General features: G+C 41.7%; 1 protein-coding gene across 5 annotated transcripts in view; it reads right to left on the minus strand.

Moving 5' to 3' along the window:
- LOC112068148 (androgen-induced gene 1 protein) overlaps positions 1-20,354 on the minus strand; it is a 50,683-nt gene that overhangs the window by 12,583 nt on the left and 17,746 nt on the right. For 2 of the 5 annotated variants that reach the window (XR_002893524.2, XM_024135204.2), the window contains exon 3: positions 9,630-9,731. Coding sequence is in view for 4 of the 5 variants with exons in the window: in XM_024135204.2 (XP_023990972.1) it covers positions 9,630-9,731 (102 nt within the window). In the remaining variant the exon portion in view is untranslated. Of the gene's footprint in view, positions 1-9,629; positions 9,732-10,409; positions 12,404-14,516; positions 14,644-16,589; positions 16,687-16,796; positions 16,838-16,949; positions 17,612-18,017; positions 20,011-20,354 lie in introns of those variants that run through there. The other 3 variants (XM_070438051.1, XM_070438052.1, XM_070438053.1) reach the window with 3 other exon arrangements.

The following is a 20,354-nucleotide window of genomic DNA, read 5'->3' on the forward strand; positions in this document are numbered from 1 at the left end:
ATGCTTGCAAGCCGAAGAACACCATCCCAACCGTGAAGCATGGAGGTGGCAGCATAATGTTGTGGGGGTGCTTTGCTGCAGGAGGGACTGGTGCACTTCACAAAATAGATGGTACCACGAGGAAGGAAAATTATGTGGATATATTGAAGCAACATCTCAAGACATCAGTCAGGAAGTTAAAGCTTGGTCGCAAATGGGTCTTCCAAATGGACAATGACCCCAAGCATACTTCCAAAGTGGTGGCAAAATAGCTTAAGGACAACAACGTCAAGGTATTGGAGTGGCCATCACAAATCCCTGACCTCAATCCTATAGAAAATGTGTGGGCAGAACTGAAAAAGTGTGTGCGAGCATGGAGGCCTACAAACCTGACTCAGTTACACCAGCTCTGTCAGGAGGAATGGGCCAAAATTCACCCAATTTATTGTGGGAAGCTTGTGGAAGGCAACCTGAAATGTTTGACCCAAATTAAACAATTTATAAGCAATGCTACCAAATACTAATTGAGTGTATGTAAACTTCTGACACACTGGGAATGTGATGAAAGAAATAAAAGCTGAAATAAATCATTCTCTCTACTATTATTCTGACATTTCACATTCTTAAAATAAAGTGGTGATAAACTGACCTAAAACAGGGAATTTTTACTAGGATTAAATGTCAGAAATTGTGAAAAACTGAGTTTAAATGTATTTGGCTAAGGTGTATGTAAACTTCTGACTTCAACTGTATGTAGTGAATGTGTGTGGGTTTTGTGTGGGAGTGTCAATGTAGTGTGTGTGAGTGTGTATATGGTTTGTATATATAGACTAGTGAGTGTGCATAGGGAAATGTTAGGAAATGTCAGTGCAGGTAGTTCGGGTAACATTAATTTACTTTTTAGCAGTTTGGCTATTTAGCAGTCTTAAGGCTTGGGGGTAGCAGTCTCGGTTGGTCCGAGAGCCGATGCTCCGGTACCATTTGCCGGATGATAGCAGAGTGAACATTCTATGGCTTGGGTGGCTGGAGTCTTTGGCAATTTTTCGGGCCTTCCTCTGACATCGCCTGATATAGAGGTCCTGGATGGCAGGTTGTCGGCCCCAGTGATGTACTGGGATGTCTGCACCACCCTCTGTAGCGCTTTGTGGTCAAGGGTGGTGCATTTGCCATACCAAGCAGTGACGCAGCCAGTCAAGATGCACTCGATGGTGCAGCTGTAGAACTTTCTGAGGATCTGAGGGCCCATGCAATAAAAATATTCCACCTCCTGAAGGGGAAGAGGCGCTGCCGTGCCCTCTTCACGACTGTGCGGGTGTGTGTGGATCTTGTAATTTTCTTGATGTGGACGCCAAGGAATTAGAAGCTCTCGACCCGCTCCACAACAGCCCCGTCGATGTGGATGGGGGCGTGCTCTCCCCTCTTTCTCCTGTAGTCCACGATCAGCTCCTTTGTCTTACTGACGATGAGGGAGAGGTTGTTGTCCTATCACATTACATATGGAATGACTCTCATACTTTCAAATCAGCTTATTAGCTACATTTGAATGATTGTAGTATCAGATGCACCTCTAATAGTGACATCACACTGTTGTCTGATGGGCTATATTAAAAATCTGCTCCATGCATCGAACAACAACACATGCTCGTCTGTGTGACTGACTACCATCCTGACACATGTGCTGTGCGGATTTGCGGTTCACCTGCTATTTTACAAGTCTGTTGTGATGCGCAACTCTTTTAGCGTAACTATAGCAGACAGAGAACGCTCTCAAAACCGCCTGACGCCCGGTGAATTTGGCCGCTCCCTGGTTCGCTCATCTGCGCTCAGAAACCCGTTTCTGGAATCCTGAACCGAACAAATTTCAGCAGATGTGAAAAGCTTTGAGCGACGGCCAACATCTTCTAAACCAAATAAGCAAGTCTAAGTTGACGGGGAGAGGCTCACTGCTGAGTAGCTAATGATGCCAGGTTATTTTTTTCTTCTGCACTCCTCCACTACACTCCCCCCATCCCCTCCCTCTGTTTTCCCTCCAAAGTCTGTGTGTGATATAAAGAACAGTTCATGGCAGGCCCACAAGGTTTCCGTGAAAAATGTTACACCATGTTTTAATACGCTCCTCTTGGTTTTACAGTTCTTCCCAGGACGRAGATCTAAACAGGAAGATTTTCTCGAGAGGCATTGTTTTCCTCCAGCTTGAGAAGTCGGGCTTAACCTAATGTACATTTCAGGCGGGGGATGTGTCTGTGTGAAGGGGTGGGAGTTTAGGGGCGGAGGGAGGAGATAGGCAGGAAGCATTAGCTGGCGTTTTTATGACACAGAGGGACAAAAATGCACCTCTTGGGAGAATCTTGACGGATATTGTCCGAGGATTGAGAAACAGTACGCAGAGACTTTTGTTATGATGACTTACCACAGAGCAGAGGTTAAGATGTCCTGTGTCATACAAATGAAACAAGCAACAATATCTCCCTCCTTATCCACTGAAAATTATGGCATTTGACTTCCCCTCAACATCTAATTACATTGAAGCATAATCAGAGTGGAGAAATGAAAGCTAGGGCCGTTTGGTTCTCCCACTGGGGATTGAGTTGCTGTGTAATGTCTTCCATTAGGAAGGAGAGAAGAGGATGATTGCATTGTACGACAGATAGAAGGAGCCAGATGTCTCACAGGATGTATAAATCTGAAGCATCCGTTTAGAACATCTTCTCACCACCAAATATGGTGATGAGAGGAAGTCCAGTGGCGGGAAGTGGGAGTAGATGGAGCTAGATGAAACTTGGCTGACTCTGCTTATTCTCTCATCGATTAAATATTAAATCTCAATACAGTTTTCTGTTCCCAAAACCTGAAATATGTTACGAACAGAGTGCAGTTTTTTAGACTTCACTTGACCCTTTGTACAAGTTTTAAAAATGTTATTGTTTAGGAGTGCAAGGGCGTTTTGAGTTATTGCACACGTGCCATTTAGAGTAGGCATTCCCTAACGGAAATATGCAAATACATGCTAGAATGCCCCAATAAAATCCCGCTAGCTGGTGCTTGGCTCTGCCCACCTGCTTGCTTGTCATGCCCAATATGCTTCATTTGTTCCCATTGGAAACAATGCCAATGATATATCTTGAGTTAGTTACCAGTATCTTTGATTGTACTATATGGGAGCAGAACACTGGGCTCTGCTGGCAGTCTTGATGTGATTATCTCATGTTATGACAGGCTGTCCTGGATGAAAATGCCTGGCACCAGTGTTAGGGCTTCTCAGGGCTAGAGTGGGCACGCTGTGTAGTGATGATGTGCCTAACTTGATGCCAGCTGGGGCCATGACCTTTGACCTAACCCTGAGAACAGGACAGGCCAGTTGGGAGAGGCCTGCATTGGGATGGAGGGATTAAATAGGAAGGGAAAAGGGGTGAAGGATGGCCACCCTCTAGAATTGTAGAGTTATAGATCACAGGCTAGATAGCACCTCTGGCCTTGTGTTGTCAACAATGCCTCTTACCATTCTCAATGATTTGTTGTGATCGACTGTCTTTACTGGGCGTTAATCAAAATGAAACTGGCCCATTCTGTATTCTGGAAGAACATGGGGGAGCTGAGTCATAAAATAACGTATGCCTGCCTTTCTCTTATTCTTCACTCGTCTTCTCCTCCCTCTGCCATCCCAGCCACAACTGAGCATGTCTTACATAAGACTGGGTTACACTATGTCCTTAGTGAGATATTGAACACCTGCCAGTAATAACATACAGATCCCATCTGTCACTTTCCAGATTTTCTAAAAGGCTGCAGGTAGTAAGCGTGTAAAAGCGAACACTTACATGACTGTATAATGGCAGAGAAAACATGAACAAGCAGTGGAAAATGAAGCAAGGTATAGCGAGTGTGGTTTTGGGGTTGGTTGTTACATACATGCTCAGTCAGGTTATGGGACAGTGTTATGCACTCTCAAGTACCCTGGTATGTCTAATGAAGCACAATGATTATACCCAGCTACCTTTAATAGCTCTATGGTTCCTACTACTAGACTGCTATCCAGAGACATACACTGCTGTGCTGCTATCTCGTCACACCTAACATCTTATATAACAACGCCCCACAGAAGAGTTATCTACATTATGACACTACATGGAGAATTCTGTGGGACTGCCCTGAGTGATGGGTCTAGTCATCAGATAATGCAAGGAACACTAGGCCCCATAACAGGTCGAAATGATATATGTCAAGGTACAAATGTAGGAGGACCCACAATTGCCTTTATACCTGCAATAAAAACGTGTCATGTCAGCCAATAAACTTTGATTCATGTGCCCATGTGCCAGGCAGCTATGGACAATGCCCACCAGGGGGCAATCTTATTTCAGCTGCCTCTGTCTTACCTGGACTGTAACAGTGAGGTGTTTTATCAGTCCAAGACAGAGGAAGCACCACAGAGTTTAGAACATGACTGAATGATTTAGGTGGGAGCTGCAGTGCTGTAACAACGGGGGAAGTCTGGTTAACAATGGGCTACGCCTAGCTACGTCTTTCTCATTATGAATGTGGTGTTCGTCTCATCTGTGTTTGCGTTCTTGAGGTTGCACCTAAAACGGCTTGGGATCCAAGTGTGCATACAGTACGTAATGTGAAGTCTACAAGAGTTCTGAAAAACAGTCGACTTAAACAAACACTTCTGTTTCTCGTAGTAAAAGTGTCTTCTCTTAGGTCTGGGTAATAGCATTGGTTGAAGTTACACTACATAAACTACTGCAGTTTAAGATCATTCATAGGACTTTCTACACTCCTGCCCGAATCCATGTAACGCACCCAGAAATGTCACATCTCTGTTAGAGATGCACAAAGGATGTTGTGGTCCTGTGATAAACTGACACCGTTCTGGGATTATGTGCTGTATGTGCTGTCATTTCATTGTGTCTAGGAATTTATATCCATCCATCTCCACAATTATGTCTGTTGGGAAATGTAAATATTGGTGAACAATAAGTTCAGAGTAAGTTTTGTGATCTAAGTCTAATTGCTGCAAAAATAACAAAGTGGAGGACTGAACTATCTAGTGATGCCGCAGGGTTTTGTGAATTATGAAGTTAAACAAAAACCAGAAGTGTTTGACAAAATGTGGAAACCATATGTTGATCATCTTGGGGAATGTGTTGTATAGTGGCCATTTTGTTTGTGTGTTGTGTTGTTTGTGGGGTGCCGTGGAAAAACAATAAAAAACACATTGTCAAAAAAAAAAAAGAAGAATACAACTAAAAAGAAAAGAACTTGAAAGCTGTCTGGGACTGTATGTAGCTCCTTAGGTGTTGGTAACCCAAACATGTCATTATCAACCATGTGGACACCATTAGAGTGCATTGGAAGTCTGAATCATCTCAGCAGTATATTGGAAGGGATGCTGATCGGTCATAGCCATACTAAGAGAGACCTCTACTTTCACAAGAGTTACAGTAGGGACTATAAAGTCTTACTTTAAATGGATATCTCCTCCGTCCCAGTCCTAAACTCCAAAGTCACAGCAGGGGCTGACAGTTAGAGACAATCTTCTCCTCTGCGAAAGGCCTATTCCACATTTGTCTGTGGGCACTGCTATTTTCCACTCTTAACGACTGCCTGCAAATCCAGCACAAGGAATTGGACTGAAACGCCACAAATAGTTCAGAGACAGTTTAAGAGGCAGTCTACAGAGTTTACAGCGTCTTCAGTCCAATCACTGTACTAACTTCAAAACTAATGAGAGACATTCAGGGAGAAAATCGCATTAGATAGATAAGCAGATGGGAATGAGGAGGTGATATTGAAAATGCACGTATAACTACATTGTTGGTACAACCATGTGTGACGAACTCTTTCAAATAATCCAAATGCATTTCCACTTGCACATGACAAAGGAACATAGAGAGGGAACACACACAGAGTTAAAGAGGAGGGACATGAATAGTTGATGTTGGGCGAATCAGAGAGCTGCTCTTATGAAAAGGGTGCTGTGGTGTATCACATTGTCTCTCCGGCTTTACACTTGGCAGCGCAACTAAAGGCCTGGCCAACATAGGGGGTGTTTACCAGGGATAATCATTCATAAAGGCCCCAGTGCACAATGAGGTCCATCTCAAGGCACAGTGTCATTTAAATGTCCCCTGAAGCGACCTGCTGAATTAAATATAAGGTGGCCCAGACAGAGCGAGAGATGGATAAAGGCTTCCTTCTAACTCCACAGGGGCCGAACAAGAATACCTTCAAACTTGCAACTTGTCGGTTTCTCTCTCAATCTTTTCTATTGTTTAGTCAGTTTCTGTCTCTCTCATTGTTGTTTTTGAGAACCAGGACATTGGTATCGAGTTCCATCCCTACACGTATCCCTCTGGGGAAATGTAAGATGTTTACTTCCGTGTTGACGCGCGTTGAGCTGCTTTGAACCTGGGCTGTGGGAGATGGCTGGCATTAACATTACAGTAGAGACAGAGAGAGGCCCTCTGTGACAGCCCTCTTTCGGCAGCCCACTAATTACATAGTGGAGATGTGGATTATTGTCAAAGTGAGTTTGACGCAGGTAAACTGCCTCCTGATGGTTCGGTGGAACTCTCACGGTGAACGCACGACACCGAACTCTTTAAGTGGCGATGAAGTGACTCTGCCCTAATTGTCACAGCCACATTAAGGGAGTCCTGTTAAGCTTGTCAAACATGCAGCACCGGGTTTGACAACATCAAAACGTGTGCTGAGGAAAACTGTCCCATCTATTCCCACTTTGGTTGCAAATGCTCCGGAATTCACACTGGTTTATTTTCTCTGCCTTTGTGTAAATTCTTGAAGGCAAATCTCTTGACGGCAGATCTGCACTTTCCGTGGCACACTTTTCAAGTCACGTCTCGCTTTACTTTGTGAACTTGAAATTAATATTCAGGGAGGGATATTCTGCATAAATGAACAGAACGTTACTAGGTTATTCTGTGGGATATAATTTTGACAGTACTACACGCTGTACCAACAGCATAGTAATTAGACCACTCCTTACAGAGTCTATAAAACATTTCTGTCTTCTCTTTGTGCATTCCCTGAATAACGTTATCTCTAGGGCTGTGTGCAGCAGTGCACTGTGTCAGGGACTGTGTCAGGATGGTCTGTCGTATCTCCCACCCAGAGGGAAAGGTGAGACCGGGTTTCTATCAACACCTCGCTCCCTGTGTGCACCAAGGCTTCATTGTGTGGTAGACAGGGTRCAAAATACCTCCCGACCGCCTTCCTTTGCTATGTTAGATCCCATCGCCTGCCTGTGTATTTGAATCTTCAAAACAGCAGCCATGTGATAAGCAGTGTGAGGAGGAGATATATATATATACACTACTGTTCTAAAGTTTGGGGTCACTTAGAAATGTCSTTGTTTTTGAAAGAAAAGCAAATTTTGTTGTCCATTTAAAATAACATAAAATTGATCAGAAATACAGTGTAGACATTGTTAATGTTGAAAACAACTATTGTAGCTGGAAACGGCAGATTTTTTATGGAATATCTACATAGGCGTACAGAGGCCCATTATCAGCAACCATCCCTCCTGTGTTCCAATGGCACGTTGTGGTAGCTAATCCAAGTTTATCATTTTAAAAGGCTAATTGATCATTAGAAAACCCTTTTGGAATTATGTTAGCACAGCTGAAAACTGTTGTTCTAATTTAAGAAGCAATAAAACTGGCCTTCTTTAGACTAGTTGAGTATCTGGAGCATCAGCATTTGTGGGTTCGATTTACAGGCTCAAAATGGCCGGAAACAAAATACTTTCTTCTGAAACTCGTCAGTCTATTCTTGTTCTGAGAAAGGAAGGCTATTCCATGCGAGAAATTGCCAAGAAACTGAAGATCTCGTACAATGCTGTGTACTACTCCCAGCATCCTGGAGTCTCCTCTTCACTATTGACATTGAGACTGGTGTGAAGATGGTGTGGTGTGAAGATATATATATATATATATATACACACACACAGTGTATATACAGGGCTGAACCAGGCCACACTCTCTTGCTCTGTAGTGAACTGCAATAGCATTCACAGGCCAGGCTGCCAAACAGTAACAGGGTTCGGTCACTCTCTCCTCATACCGAGGGGAGCTGGAGACAGTTGCCGTGGCAGCGGGGGTAAACAAACAAATGCGGTACCATGAAATGCAGGAAAATAGTTACTGTGGAGTAATAACTCTGCTGCTGCAGTCGTCACCCGTCCCATGCTCAGCACTCACATACTGTATCTGGAGGCTTTGCATATCATGAATTGTTTTCAGCTGTTGGACCCGTTGTGGGTTTTCCCTGGGGTCAGCCCTTAGTAAAATAGTTAGCAGGACTGGAGGCCATACCACTCTCTGTGAGTGTCTGTTCTGGGTTAAACTGGGTCATGTTGGTTCACATGACTGTTGAGGCGCTGGGTAACATCTCGTCCTGACTTAAAGACTCTTGGTCTGTATTTAATCGGAGCATTTGGGACTTGAATTGACCGTAGCAACACAGACTCCAACACACACAACAAACAACACTCCCGGCACGCGCTGAAGTGGATATGGGTCGGGGTAATACGCTTGAGGAAATTAGACCGGCATTTTTGCATAGCGCCGCTGGAAAACGATCGGATTTATCTCTCACGTGAATGGAAAGATCGCATATCCATAGTTACAATCAAAACAAGGCTTTATTCCACGGTTTGACTGCCAAATCTATGCTGATATTCTGTAGTATGGCCCATTAAACACCAATTAATATCATCATACATAATGCCTTGGACATTTACATACACTTCAACCCAAATTGCTTACACAGAATTTCCCATAGAGTCTTTGTGAACAGTTACTGTTATGTAGCAACCAGTCTGTGTACTATTATTGGTTGCTAGCAGTGACAGACTACTACAGTATGTCGCATCCGTCAAGATATCCATTGAGGCTTCTTTATACACTGTCTATGGACACAGCTGGAGGCTCGACTCTTGATGCAGGATTGGGATGTGATTGTGGAGCCAAAAGACATGCAGCACGGGCGCACGCACACACACACACACATATAATACACACACACACACACCGAACGAACACATCCATCAATCACCAGTCTCACCAGCTAGAATAACAAGCCTTTCATCTAATTGTGGCAGCCGGAGGGCTTCGGTTCCACCTGATAGATATCACTAGTTACACAACCTCTTCCCATTGTTTTGACTGCTGACGTCAACATGACCATAGAGAAGATTATTGGGGGGAACAAGATGTGCCTCACTACTGTGTCTGCTATTATGGGAAGCGTTTAGGCACCATTAGCTGCCCATTGTCCACTGTGACTGATGTGTTTGGGGCTCCAGATATGCTTTTAAATGTCTATTTATTTACTGAGTGGGCTCTTAAATAGAGTGGGGAAAATGGAAAAATGCTCTATGGTCTATAATACATACCTCTACTTGATAACATGTTTGTAAATTATAATGATAAATAACAAATATGACCACAGAGAAGTGTGATGGGTGAAATAACATTTGTCTTTTGGACAAAAATGTTGAGCAAAAATGAAGGATTTTTTTTATCGGATTCTAGCTACCTAAACACCCTGTACTAACCACGCTAAATAATCAACACTGTAACGCTATGACAGGTCTGGGAACAGTATAGTAAACAGACAGTACTCACCATGCCATGGTTGAGCCACTGGGGTATGAAGTTGTCCAGAAGTCTGGGGTACACCAGGTCTCTGTCATACAAGTACAGGGCCCAGAACATGGTCACCACAAACTGCAGAGAGACAAGGACACAGAGACATAGTGAGGACATAGGAGACATAGCAAGGACATAGGAGACATAGCGAGGACATAGGAGACATAGTGAGGACATAAGAGACAGTGAGGACATAGGAGACATATCGAGGACATAGTGAGGACATGAGACATAGTGAGGACATAGGAGACATAGTGAGGACATAGGATTCATAGTGAGGATATAGGAGACTGAGGATATAGTGAGGACATAGGAGACATAGTGAGGACTTAGAAGACAATGAGGACATAGAGAGACATAGTAAGGRCATAGAGAGACGTAGTAAGGACATAGAGTGACATAGTAAGGACATAGAGAGACGTAGTAAGGACATAGAGTGACATAGTGAGGACAAAGAGAGTAGAGACAGTGATGACATCAGTTACATGAAAAGAAGATTAACTATCAAACAATCATGAATCACACAGATAAACAATCAAACAGATAATCCTAATCGAGAAGATAAAATGTTTATGTAAGACAGCAATGATACAGCTTACATTTCTCAGAAAACCCATTCATCAAAAAGTCATGTTTAGGATTAATTCAAAGTTAAATTTCGCTGCACTTCACATAAGCATATTGGTTGACGTGGAAATACTATGATTGAATATTGAAACAATGCGTGGTGAGTCTATAAATATGTGACACACATACCATTACACACCCAAACGTACAGCACCCTGAGCCATGTCATGGCTCACACCATCCAGCTAGGCACTGTCATACAGTATATCACCCTATATCCCAGTGGGCAAAACCTGGTTGAAAAGATGTCAGTATAATGTTATTTTATGAAAACTTATTCTGGTCGCAAACTGGTAAAAAAAAAAAAAAGAAGTTATGTATTTTTACTGACCAGAATATGATGTCTTTTTCTGACCACCATACGACAAGTGGATTATAATTGTGACCACTATATGATGTGCTATATTACAGTGCCTTCAGGAAGTATTCACACCACTGTAATTTTTCCACATTTTTGTTGTGTTACAGCCTGAATTTTTATGTTGTGTCAATGACTTACACACAATACCCCATAATGTCAAAGTGGAATTATGGTAAATACAATTTAAAAAAAGGAAAGCTGAAATGTATTGAGTCAATAAGTATTCAACCCCTTTGTTATGGCAAGCCTAAATAAGTTCAGCAGTACACATTTTCTTAACAAGTCACATAATACCTCATCTCTGTAGCCCACACATACAATTATCTGTGAATTTCAAACACAGATTCAACCACAAAGACCAGGGAGGTTTTCCAATGCTTCGCAAAGAAGGGCACCTATTGGTAGATGGGTAAAAAAAAGCATGGTGGTTATTAATTACACTTTGGATGGTGTATCAATACACCCAGTCACTACAAAGATACGGTGTCCTTCCTAACTCAGAGGAAGGAGAGGAAGGAAACCGCTCAGGGATTTCACCATGAAGCCAATGGTAACATTAAAACAGTTAGTTTTCTCCTATCATTAAACTCTTGATGATTCCTATCATGAATCAACAACATTGTAGTTACTCCACAATACTAACCTAAATGACAGAGTGAAAAGAAGGAAGCCTGTACAGAATAAACATATTATGTTTGTAATATTCAATGTTTGTAATAAGGCACTGAAGTAAAACGGCAAAAAATGTGGCAAAGAAATTAATTTTATGTCCTGAATACAAAGTGTTACATTTGTGGCAAATCACATCACTGAGTACCACTCTTCATATTTTCAAGCATGGTGGTGGCTGCATCATGTTATGGGTATGCTTGTCATCAGCAAAGACTAGACGGAATAGTACAGGCAAAATCCTAGAGGAAAACCTGGTTCAGTCTCCTTTCCAACAGACACGGAGAGACAAATTCACCTTTCAGCAGGACAATAACCTAAAACACGAAGCCAAATATACACTGGAGTTGCTTACCAAGATGATATTGAATGTTCCTGAGTGGCCTAGTTGCAGTTTTGACATAAATCGTTTTGAAAATCTATGACAACTTGACAGAGCTTGAAAATAATGTGCAAATATTGTACAATCCAGATGTGCAAAGCTCTTAGAGACTTACCCAGGGGTGTGAATACTTATGTAAATTAGATATTTTTGTATTCAATTTGCAAACATTTCTATAAGCATGTTTTCACTTTGTCATTATGGGGTACTGTGTGTAGATAGGTGAGAATTTTAACAACAAAATGTGGAAAGTCAAGAGTTACGAATACTTTCTGAAGGCACTGTATATACTGGTCATAGATAACACATAACCTGAATGACCACCTGATTACAGCTTATTACCTACAGTAAAAAGTATTGCAGAGGATGAAGTTTGATATTGAATACATGGTTCATTACATTTCTATAGGCACCAATTAAATGTTTCAATATGCAACATATTCTTACATTTAAAATATATCAAGCAATGGCAAAAACTAATATACTTCAAAACATTTTGCACATCTGCATACAGTAATTGTTTCATAATTCACCCACAAACATTACATGCATAGAAAGACTGGGACACAGTATATAAAGGCTCATTGTTTTTATTTGATTAATGATTAATAAGAGTGGTGTGATGGGGTAGATCCTCATGAAGGACCTCTGAGGACAGAAGGCGATCTGGAGCGTAGTGGTCCTCTTGAAGAGTCGTGTGACGGATCAGATCTGCAGTGAACAGAATCAGTACATCACTACTTTATCTATTTGAGATTTTAAAGAAAACTAGAAAATAACATTCCTGAAGAAACTTTGGACACTGACTAAATGTATTTCCATGGTAGGAGTTGAAAAAGTTTGTGTGGCAGTTATAGATTAGAGGTGTCTTCAAAAAAGAGCAACTTGTACAAAACATTAGGAACATCTGCTCTTTCCATGACATAGCCTGACCAGGTGAATCCATCTGAAAGCAATGATCCCTTATTGGTACACTTCAATCAGTGTAGATGAAGGGGAGGAGACAGATTAAAGGAGGATGTTTAAGCCTTGAGACAATTGAGAAATGGATTGTGCATGTGTGCTATTCCGAGGGTGAATGGGCAAGACAAAAGATTTAAGTGCCTCTGAACGTGATGTAAAGTTGTGATGCAATGACTACAAAGGGAAGCACAGCCGAGAGCTGCCCAGTGACACAAGCCTACCAGACGAGCTAAACTACTTTTATGCTCTCTTCGAGTCAAATAACACTAAAACATGCATGATAGCACCAGCTGTTCCAGAAGACTGTGATCACGCTCTCCACAGCCGACGTGAGTAATATCTTTAAACAAGTCAACATTCACAAGGCCGCAGGGCCAGACGGATTACCAGGACGTGTACTCCGAGCATGCGCTGACCAACTGGCAAGTGTCTTCACTGACATTTTCAACCACTCCCTGTCCGAGTCTGTAATACCAACATGTTTTAAGCAGACCACCATAGTGCCTGTGCCCAAGAACACTAAGGTAACCTGCCTAAATGACTACCGACTCGTAGCTCTCACGTCTGTAGCCATGAAGTGCTTTGAAAGGCTGGTCATGGCTCACATCAACACCATTATCCCAGAAACCCTAGACCCACTCCAATTTGCATACCGCGCCAACAGATCCAATGATGATGCCATCTCTATTGCACTCCACACTGCCCTTTCCCACCTGGGCAAAAGGAACACCTATGTGAGAATGCTATTCATTGACTACAGCTCAGCGTTCAATACCATAGTCCCATCAAAGCTCATCAATAAGCTAAGGACCCTGGGACTAAACACCTCCCTCTGCAACTGGATCCTGGACTTCCTGATGATTTGGCATGGGTCCTCAGATCCTCAAAAGGTTCTACAGCTGCACCATCGAGAGCATCCTGACTAGTTGCATCACTGCCTGGTATGGCAACTGCTTGGCCTCTGACCGCAAGGCACTACAGAGGGTAGTGCGAACGGCCCAGTACATCGCTGGGGCCAAGCTTCCTGCCATCCAGGACCTCTATACCAGGCGGTGTCAGAGGAAGGCCCTAAAAATTACCAAAGACTCCAGCCACCCTAGTCATAGACTCTTCTCTCTGCTACCGAACGGCAAGCGGTACCGGAGCGCCAAGTCTAGGTTCCAAGAGGCTTCTAAACAGCTTCTACTCCCAAGCCATAAGACTCCTGAACACCTAATCAAATGGCTACCCAGACTATTTGCATTGCCCCCTCTTTTACACCACTGCTACTCTGTTGTTATCATCTATGCATAGTCACTTTAATAACGCTACCTACATGTACATATTACCTCAACTAACCGGGGCCCCGCACATTGACTGTACCAGTACCCCCCTGTAAATAGTCTTGCTATTGTTATTTTACTGCTGCTCTTTAATTACTTGTTACTTTTATTTCTTATCCGTATTTTTTTTTAATGCATTTTCAGTTAGGGGCTCGTAAGTAAGCATTTCACTGTAAGGTCTACTACACCTGTTGTATTCAGTGCATGTGACTAATAAAATTTGATTTGGAATGGGGTATGGTAGTAGGTGCCAGGTTCACTGGTTTGAATGTGTCAAGAGCTGCAACCCTGCTGGGTTTTTCACACTCAACAGTTTCCTGTATGTATCAAGAATGGTCCACCACCCAAAGGACATCCAGCCAACTTGACACAACTGTGGGAAGCATTGGAGTCAACATGGGCCAGCATCCCTGTGGAATGCTTTCGACACCTTGTAGAGTCCATGCCCCGACGAATTGAGGCTGTTCGGAGGGCAAAAGGGGGTTCAACTTAATATATGGGAAGGTGTTCCTAATATTTTGTATACTCATGGTACATACTTTGTGTCCTCCTCCACCACGACAGTCAGGGGCACATTTTAGGACTTTCCAGAGGGCCCGTAACACATCAACACTTTCCAGAGTAACACGTCAACCTCCTGAGTGTTCTGACTTTTCATGACACTTACTGTAAGCATAAAAAGAGAAGAAAATAAATGAACGATTTGGCATAATATGGGCATGCAGGATATGACAGAACAGTAATACACAGTAAAACTATCTTTAACAGTCAGAATCTACAAAAAAATGTTTCATTAACATTGGTTTCCATCCAACCTTTTTATACAAGTAAAGTACAATTTGGAAAAAAATACTGTATCTCATTTACATACTGTAAGTATTCACAACTCTGAGTCAATACTCTGTAGAAGCACCTTTTGTAGTGATTAGATGTGAGTCTTTCTGTGTAAGTCTGTAAGAAATTTCCACACTTGGATTGTGCAACATTTGCCCATTATTCTTTTCAACATTCTTCAAGCTCTGTCAAATTGGTTGTTGATCATTGCTATACAACCATTTTAAGGTCTTGCCAAAGATTTTCAAGTAGATTTAACTGAAAATTGTAACTCAGACACTCAGTAACATTCCCTGTCTTCTTGGTAAGCAACTCCATTGTAGATTAGGCCTTGTGTTTTAGGTTATTGTTCTGCTGAAAGGCAAATTCATTCATCTCCCAGTGTCTGGTGGAAAGCAGACTGAACCAGGTTTTCCTCTAGGATTTTGCCTTTGCTTAGCTCCATTCCATTAATTTGTTTAACCTGAAAAACTCCCCAGTCCTTAACAATTACAAGCATACCCAAAACATGAAGCAGTCACCACTATGCTTGAAAATATGGAGAATGGTAATCAGTAATATGTTTGGGGCAAATACAACACAACACTTGTATTCAGGACAAAAAGTGAATTGCTTTGCCACATTTTTTGCAGGATTATTTTAGTGCCTTATTGCAATCACGATGCATGTTTTGGAATATTTTTATTCTGTACAGGCTTCCTTCTTTTCACTCTGTCATTTAGGTTAGTATTGTGGAGTAACTACAATGTTGATCCATCCTCAGTTTTTTCCTATCACAGCCATTAAACTCTGTAACTGTCATGGTGAAATCCCTGAGTGGTTTCCTTCCTCTCTGACAACTTGAGTTAGGAAGGACGCCTGTATCTTTGTAGTGACTGGGTTTATTTATACACCATCCAAAGTGTAATTAATAACTTCGCCATGCTCAAAGGGGTATTCATTTTTTTTTTTTACCCATCTACCAATAGGTGCAATTCTTTGCAAGGCATTGGAGAACTTCCCTGGTCTCTGGTTAAATCTGTATTTGAAATTCACTGCTCGATTGTGGGACCTTACAGATAATTCTATGTGTGAGGTACAGAGGTGAGGTAGTCATTCAAAAATAATTTTAAACACTATTATTGCACACAGTGAATCCATGCACCGTATTATTCAACTTGTTAAGCACATTTTTACTCCTGAACTCATTTAGGCTTGCTATATCAAAGGGGTTGAATACGTATTGACTTAAGACATTTCAGCTTTTCATTTGTAAAACTTTTGAAAAACAAATTTCTGCTTTGACATTATGGGGTGTAGTGTTTGTAGGCCAGTGCAAAACATCTACATTTAATCCATTTAAAATTCAGGCTATAACACAACAAAATGTGGAAAAAGTCAAGGGGTGTGAATACTTTCTGAAGGCACTGTAGGTAGCCTGCCCACATTGTATCTCCCAGCTGTTGGCTAGAGTGCACATGCCAAGACTAAAGTGGGCACATTCACTATATAAGGCAACATTTGTTGTGACAAAACCATCAGTAGAGTTGAAAATGCAACAGAAACCCATTTAACTTGTATTTCTTATTCGGTACAAGGGAATTTAACCGCAAAAGTTATGTTTACTACGTCATCACGCACAGCCATTCATCACCAAAAAGTCAATTTGATGGAAACTCATCTCTGTTTGGAAAATGTGCATATTGTTTTTATGTGTATTTGCGAATATTCACATGAAAATCTGATGTAAACCTAGCTGTTGTTTATGCCAAATGTCTCAACTGCTCATATTTACTTACCAACTACAATGAAGAGCACACACTAGTGGTAGCAAAGGCATGCTTGCTCCTCCTGGCCCTTATATTGAAGTGGAATATTAATTCATTGGTCATCAATCTGAAACATTTTAAGAAAAAGGATCGAAAAATGTAACAGTAGTTGGATAATATCTCTAAATGTTTTAAGAATGAGCAAGAGAGAAATGGGAGAAACTTTACATGACTCACCAAGAGAGGTAGGTATCTCTTGAATCAGAACGGTTTTGCACCTGAAAAAAAAAAAGTTAGTTAAAATAGGAATTTATATGCTTTACAAACTTCTATTATTAGAAGTGGTGCTATTCCAATTTGATCTACTTACAGCAATTTGGATCTACTTACTCAGGCAATCATGGGCAGCTGAATAGCATGTCTCTTGGGGAATCCAGTCTCAGTGATTTAATGAAAAAATGTTAACGATCATCAGCATAGCTAGTACAAACCTAGCTCTTACAAAGCTGATTAGTAGGAATCAATACACATTGAATATCAGAGTATCAAATAGAAAAAAAAAAAAACATTTTCCACCCAAAACTGTCAATGACTATGGATTTAAGGAGGGGTTGGTCTGCTCTCTCCTATCCCAGTGATGTAGTAGAATAGGTCACTGGTAACTGAGTGTGTGGCCAAGCACTGCTGTAGAAGCCGTGCAACAGGTCATTGACATGTTTCAGGAACTTTAAAGACCGAGACAAATCATGATTAACCATTACCTAAGGTCTTGCTAGGCTAAGTCTATGTTGCCCCTCAGCAATCTGGCAGTCAGGCCGACAGATGGAGAGAGATAGACAGCAAAACATAGGCTATTTAAATGTCTTAGTCAGCAGGCTGGATAACTTCTGTACTCCTTTCCTTTGTTACCGCCTCTATCCTTCTATCCAAGCTGGACTCCACTGGGCACAGACGTTAATACAACGTCTATTCCACGCTGGTTCAACATAATTTCATTTCAATGATGTGGAAACAACGTTGATTCAACCAGTGTGTGCCTTGTGGGAAGATTCCTGCAAAAAAAGAGAATCAAGAATTGAAAAAGGCAGTTGAGAGGTGCAACATGTGAATGAGTGTTGAGGGGGAGAAGGTATAGCAAAATGTATCATATTGTCAAATACAAAAAAATACAAGGATCTCTGATGAATCAAGAAAAACTTTAAATCCATATTGGGGGGGGTACACATTTCAAGAATTAGGCTAGCTTGCAATGTCTCACACACACAATCAATGTTTCTTATGTGTCATCAACTCTCTCACACACACACACAACTAGTATGTCACAATGTTGACATCACAATAACTTAAAGAAAATATAGTTATCATCATCATCTCTCTCTCCCTCAAACACACTCTCACACAGAGAACACACATACATTTACTGTCATTAACTAAACATTTATCAAAATGAAAACTTACCATGTCAATGGAGGATTAGCCAGAGAGATAATGTTAGATAGCTAAAGTTAGCTAGCTAGCGAACCTTTCCTTGACGTTCTTTTCCCCAACAAACCACCGCTTTACGTACAGCAGTAAAACAAGAATGCAGGAGAACAGACTACCACTTAGCAGTCAAATATATATATTTTTCTGTACATTGAGAAACTGTCATTCTTTTCCAGCTGTGCTGTTGTGTTGCCCGGTGCTCTGTCCCAACGGCCTTATGGAATGTTGATGCTGAAGCAAGCAGGCTGCCTGCTGCGCGTAGATATCTATTGCTGCACGTGAAGCACAGATTCCAATCCAAGTTTCAGCTGGAACTGATATGCCTACCTCCTTATTTAGCCACCGAAATTAAAATACAATTACTGCCCGCATTATGTTAATTGCTTAAAAGCGTTAAGGGGAATTATTATAGTCATATTTTCAGGTTCAAATTCAGGTGCAATCATGTTTGACTAATTAGTGATTCAAATAAATGCGATGAAAATAGGATTTTGTAAATCCTGGTAAATTGTAGTAGGATATTGAAAAAATAGGCCTGTGTGTTATTTGTTAAATTCAGATCTTTTTTTGTTAGTCATAATAGAACATCAAAATGGCATACAGTGGACCAGAAGAACATGTGCAGCACAATAAACAGTGCAATTAGCTAACACAGACAAAAGATGACCATAGAAGCCAACACATACAGCAAGTTAGCAGATATCATTAATTAAACATCCAGTATTTCATTGTACTGCAGTCTTACTGAATTTTAACGGCATTGAATTTTTGTAAAGTTATTATTGTGCATGGATATCTTATATGCTGGTAACCTAGAAACAATGTTATGGAAATGAATGAGCACTTTTTAATTGGGTGGACTGTAAAACAAAAGCTGCCATGGCCTTTAGTAAAAGCAAAAGCATTTATAGGATTGGATATTCTCTAAATTATGGACCATCTCTGATAGCTATAGGACCGCAGAGACTGACACAAAATTTAACTTTCAATGACCTAGAAAATTCGATGACCTGGAGGTGAAATATATATATTTATTTATTTTCTATATTGGTATTTCATCCCTTGCTGAATAAAAAACATAAATGGCCCTACTCCTGAAAAAGTTAATCGGGCCGGATAAACTGAAATGGGCCTGGCTCGAGTACCATTAGCCGGAGCCCAGAGTAATATGATTCTGCCGGACTCGGGAAGAGCTCATCCGCACGAAGCCCCCAAGACTCCATGCCGAGTCCTTCAAGTCTCAAACGGAATAGGCACGAGCCCAGCGTGTTGACTGGGTCCAGTATGCCATGAGACCTTAACCCGCTTTGGTGCGCTCTGCCAGCTGTTGTTTGCCAAATTTTTTGAGCTGAATCATGCAAACCCTGCTGAAAAAGAACATTTACTCCAATTTTAATAATTTTAAATGGTTCTAGTGTCTTATATCCAATGGGTGAATGATCCCAAACACTATGTACAGTGCATTAAGAAAGTATTCAGACCCCTTGACTTTTCACATTTTGTTACATTAAAGCCTTATTCTAAAATGGATTCAATTAAACACCCCATAAATGACAAAACAGTTTGAGACATTTTTGCTAAAATATTTAGGGCCTCCCGGGTGGCGCAGTGGTGGCGCCACCAGAGTCTCTGGGTTCGMGCCCAGGCTCTGTCGCAGCCGGCCGCGACCGGGAGGTCCGTGGGGCGACGCACAATTGGCCTAGCGTCGWCCGGGTTAGGGAGGGTTTGGCCGGTAGAGATATCCTTGTCTCATTGCGCTCCAGCGACTCCTGTGGCGGGCCGGGYGCAGTGCGCGCTAACCGAGGGGGGCGGGTGCACGGTGTTTCCTCCGACACATTGGTGCAGCTGGCTTCCGGGTTGGAGGTGCGCTGTGTTAAGAAGCAGTGCGGCTTGGTTGGGTTGTGCTTCGGAGGACGCATGGCTTTCGACCTTCGTCTCTCCCGAGCCCGTACGGGAGTTGTAGCGATGAGACAAGATAGTAATTACTAATTACTATAGTAATTACTAAAAACAGATACCTTATTTATAAAAGTATTTAGATCATTTGCTACGAGACTTGAAATTGAGCTCAGGTACATCCTGTTTCCATTGATTATCCTTGAGATGTTTCTACAACTTGCATGGAGTCCACCTGTGGTAAATTCAATTGATTGGACATGATTTGGAGAGGCACAAACCTGTCTATATAAGGTCCCACAGTTGATAGTGCATGTCAGAGAAAAAACCAAGCCATGAGGTCAAAAGATTTGTCCGTAGAGCTCCGAGACATGATTGTGTCGAGGCACAGATCTGGGGAAGGATACCAAAAAA

Source organism: Salvelinus sp. IW2-2015, unplaced genomic scaffold, assembly GCF_002910315.2.
Source record: "Salvelinus sp. IW2-2015 unplaced genomic scaffold, ASM291031v2 Un_scaffold86, whole genome shotgun sequence".
Classification (NCBI taxonomy): domain Eukaryota; kingdom Metazoa; phylum Chordata; class Actinopteri; order Salmoniformes; family Salmonidae; genus Salvelinus; species Salvelinus sp. IW2-2015.